Below are 3,471 nucleotides of genomic sequence, written 5' to 3'. Positions count from 1 at the left end.
CCAATTTTTTTACCATAACCAATCCATTAGTAAATTGGTTGGTTCGGTTTCTTCCTAATCAGTTTGGTTCGGTCCGGTTCCGGCGGAAAACCGAAACCATGTTCAGACCTACACATTTCAAATAAGAATCATTCATTTCGAATAACCCTAATTTTTTCCCCAAAACTCACTTTCTTCCTCTCTCCAACACAAAACACAATTTTTCTATTATCAAAATTTAATCCTTAAATCTGATTTTAATCTAACTAAATTAATTACCAATTAATTAACTTAACTTAATCACTAATTACCACTAATGATTTGGGGGTAGTTTAGCCATTTCAAAAAATTGGGGATAAAGGATAACTCCTAATTACTATTTCATGACCTTTTTTTGTCTTGTAGCTAGAGGTCCCCAATTAGTTTTCCAGGGCCCCCGATTCAGCCATGTTATCTATCTGATAGTTTGGAAAGAAGGAATGTACCCACCAGCCCATTTATAACTAAAGATTAGGGTTTAGGGATTTTCACATTTTTATATAATAAGTTCGCACACACTCATTATCGTCTCTTTCTGCTCTCCCAATCTCCATATCCTCCTGCAAGCAGAAGAAGGTCGCAAAGCTTCCAGCGACCTTGAAGCCATGGTGCACGTTAACGTCTACAGAAACTGTAACTTATCTCTCCCTCCATATATATATTATGTATAGTTTTGATTTGATTTCATTATAGTTTTACAAGTAATGAAGCATGTCATACACTGATTTAAGGGTTTTTCTTTTCGCCATCTGAATCATCCAGAATTGACTTAGTTACATCTGGGGTTTTTCTTTTCGCCATCTGAAACATCCAGAATTGACTTAGTGACATCTAGGGTTTTTCTTTTCAATTTTCAATTCTTTTTTGGATGAAAATCATTTTACTTATTTTGTGTTGAATTTTGTGCTTAAACCCTAATCATGGAATATTTTCAGATGGCAAGACATTTAAGAAACCTAGACGTCCTTATGAGAAGGAGCGTTTGGATGCTGAATTGAAACTAGTTGGTGAGTATGGATTAAGATGTAAAAGAGAATTGTGGAGGGTTCAATATGCTTTGAGTCGTATCCGTAATGCTGCTAGAGAACTGCTTACCCGTGATGAGAAGGACCCACGCAGGATCTTTGAGGGTGAGGCTCTTCTCCGTAGAATGAATAGGTATGGACTTTTGGATGAAAGTCAGAACAAACTTGATTATGTCTTGGCCTTAACTGTGGAGAATTTCCTTGAACGTCGTCTTCAAACACTTGTGTTCAAGTCTGGTATGGCAAAATCCATTCATCATGCTCGTGTTCTCATCAGGCAGAGACATATCAGGTAAAACTTGAACATATATGCTTTGTACTTTTTCTCAATGTATGAGCTTATATTTTGATTTGGGAAAACTAGACTTGTCTGAATTATGTTTCTACTGTATTGGGGATTTGTTGAATGATTGACTCATTGATTTCAAACAATTAGAAAAGAAACAAGTATTCAAGTTAAGGCATTGGGTAAAGGTATTTATTCAGATTGGACACGACTGATAGGAGCTAATCAGCTTAGCTACGTACTGTAAATGATGTTCTTAGTTTGAATGGTTTTATTCATGTTCATTAGGAAGCTCTATCTCATTTATGAGTTGTGATTCTTTTCATCTTTATGAAATGCTCATTTGTTTCTATTGCTTCAATCATTCAATAACTTCCATTGAACCCTTCACATGGATAGGTGACAGTTACTTGCAACATGTTCATAGTTCATTGGATCCCTACTGTAATCTCTTTAAGCAGACTAGAAAATCTCTTTAAGCAGACTAGAAAATATACATATGAAAATAGCATCCCTGAATAGTGTGGAATGTTTTTCTTGTCTGAAAGCTCATTTTTTCATGGCCTTATCAAGATTGAAGAAGCCATTTAAGTTCGCTTGTTGAGAGTTCGCTTGTTGAGTGTTGTTTTACAATGGATATGGATGATTTTAGATTCCCAAATGCTCAACTTCATAGTGAAAATCTAATGTTTGTAATGATTACCCCTTTTCTTTAAAATTCAAGCCAAATTGGATTGTTAACTCTTGTAGCATATGCAAGAGGAGCGGATCCTTTTTCATTCAAATCTTCTTACAAGCTTACCCAAATTTGATGTTTGTCAAATTCATCAAAGAAACGTTGCTTCTCAGAAATATTTTGACTGAGATGATGTCTGTTGTTTTTCCATTTGTACAGGGTTGGGAGGCAGGTTGTAAACATTCCATCTTTCATGGTTAGAGTTGAGTCTCAGAAGCACATTGACTTCTCTCTCACAAGTCCTCTTGGTGGTGGGCGTCCTGGTAGAGTTAAGAGAAGGAACCAAAAGGCAGCTGCCAAGAAGGCTGCTGGTGGGGATGGTGATGAGGAGGATGAGGAATGAGTTTTATGCCCCCAGTAGTGCCATGATTACAGAAACAGTTGTTTATTTGACTCGCTTTGTCCAGTTTAGGCCTTAAGTACTGGATTCTCTGCATTCTTCTTCTGTTATAAGCATACGTTGGTTGCTCTGATGCCCTTAACATTAGAAGTTATATTTACAAAACCTAACTTTTTGATGGAATTTCTTTCCTACACAGTTGTCTTTTGCAACTAATACTTCAGTTTAGTCAATCTTGTGACTTAGAAAAGAATCTCGCATATTCTAAGATTTTGTGTTTGCAACGTAAATTCTGATCTTTTATTATTAATAGCATATTAAATTGTTGGTAAATTTTTGCTGAGATTTTCCGCAAAGATGATCTATATCTTGGAGTTCTGTGTTACTGTTTGTGTGTGAGGGAGTTCATATTTTGTTTACAGAACAGGTACTTTAGCTCTTCTGATCATATTTTATGCTACCGAGTCCTTGCCCAATTGTTAAGTAGGATAACAATTTATCATCAAGTAGGAAAGATGGTATCGATCCTAATGAATTAGGATAACAATTTATGGGTCTTCTGCTCTTATAATTGATCCCTTGATTGTTGATTGGTATTCACTTATGTGTTGTTGTCTATGTCACTCTAAGCCTCTTCTGGAGAGATATGTAAGCAGTTCTGTGGCAGGCTTCCAGTGTGGTGGATATGGCATATCCTTGCAAAATTTCTTAGGATATAAGCACCCAAGAGATACGCAAACACAATGTCTAGGATATCAACATTGAAGGGGTAACACGGTTGTATATAAACAGGTCTACAGCATCAGAGTTGGAAACTTTTGTCCAATTCAAGTATGTTAACGGGAAGGCCAATTATGTGGTGGGCAAAATTTTCTTCCAGGTGGTAGCTATCTTCCCTCTCCTTGTGCTGCTGTATTTCCCAAGTGTCTGCCTTCCTCCTGTTTATTTTCCTTCTTTGGTGCAGGTAAAAGAGAGAAGGAAACTCTTTCCCTACCCTCCGTGAAATGACGGGAAAACGGACTCTTTCATGATCACAAAAGATTTTCCATAGCATCTCTTAGTCTGA

General features: G+C 36.7%; 1 protein-coding gene across 1 annotated transcript; it reads left to right on the top strand.

Moving 5' to 3' along the window:
- The first annotated feature begins 491 nt into the window (after window positions 1-491).
- On the top strand, window positions 492-2,673 carry LOC113297993 (40S ribosomal protein S9-2). Its single transcript, XM_026546618.1, has 3 exons — window positions 492-651; window positions 954-1,335; window positions 2,225-2,673. Exons 1-3 carry the CDS (start codon window positions 624-626, stop codon window positions 2,406-2,408), a joined length of 594 nt encoding a protein of 197 aa, XP_026402403.1. The 5' UTR covers window positions 492-623; the 3' UTR covers window positions 2,409-2,673.
- The last annotated feature ends 798 nt before the right edge of the window (window positions 2,674-3,471 follow it).

Source organism: Papaver somniferum, chromosome 7 (genome assembly GCF_003573695.1).
Source record: "Papaver somniferum cultivar HN1 chromosome 7, ASM357369v1, whole genome shotgun sequence".
In the NCBI taxonomy this organism is placed as follows: Eukaryota; Viridiplantae; Streptophyta; class Magnoliopsida; order Ranunculales; family Papaveraceae; genus Papaver; species Papaver somniferum.
The sequence above is the reverse complement of the archived record's forward strand: the minus strand, read 5'-3'. Positions and strand labels throughout refer to the sequence as shown.

Coding starts and splice junctions, on each gene's coding strand:
- LOC113297993 (XM_026546618.1), top strand. CDS start 624: ATGGTGCACGTTAACGTCTACAGAAACT. Junction 652..953: donor CGTTAACGTCTACAGAAACT/GTAACTTATCTC, acceptor GAATATTTTCAG/ATGGCAAGACATTTAAGAAA. Junction 1,336..2,224: donor ATCAGGCAGAGACATATCAG/GTAAAACTTGAA, acceptor CCATTTGTACAG/GGTTGGGAGGCAGGTTGTAA.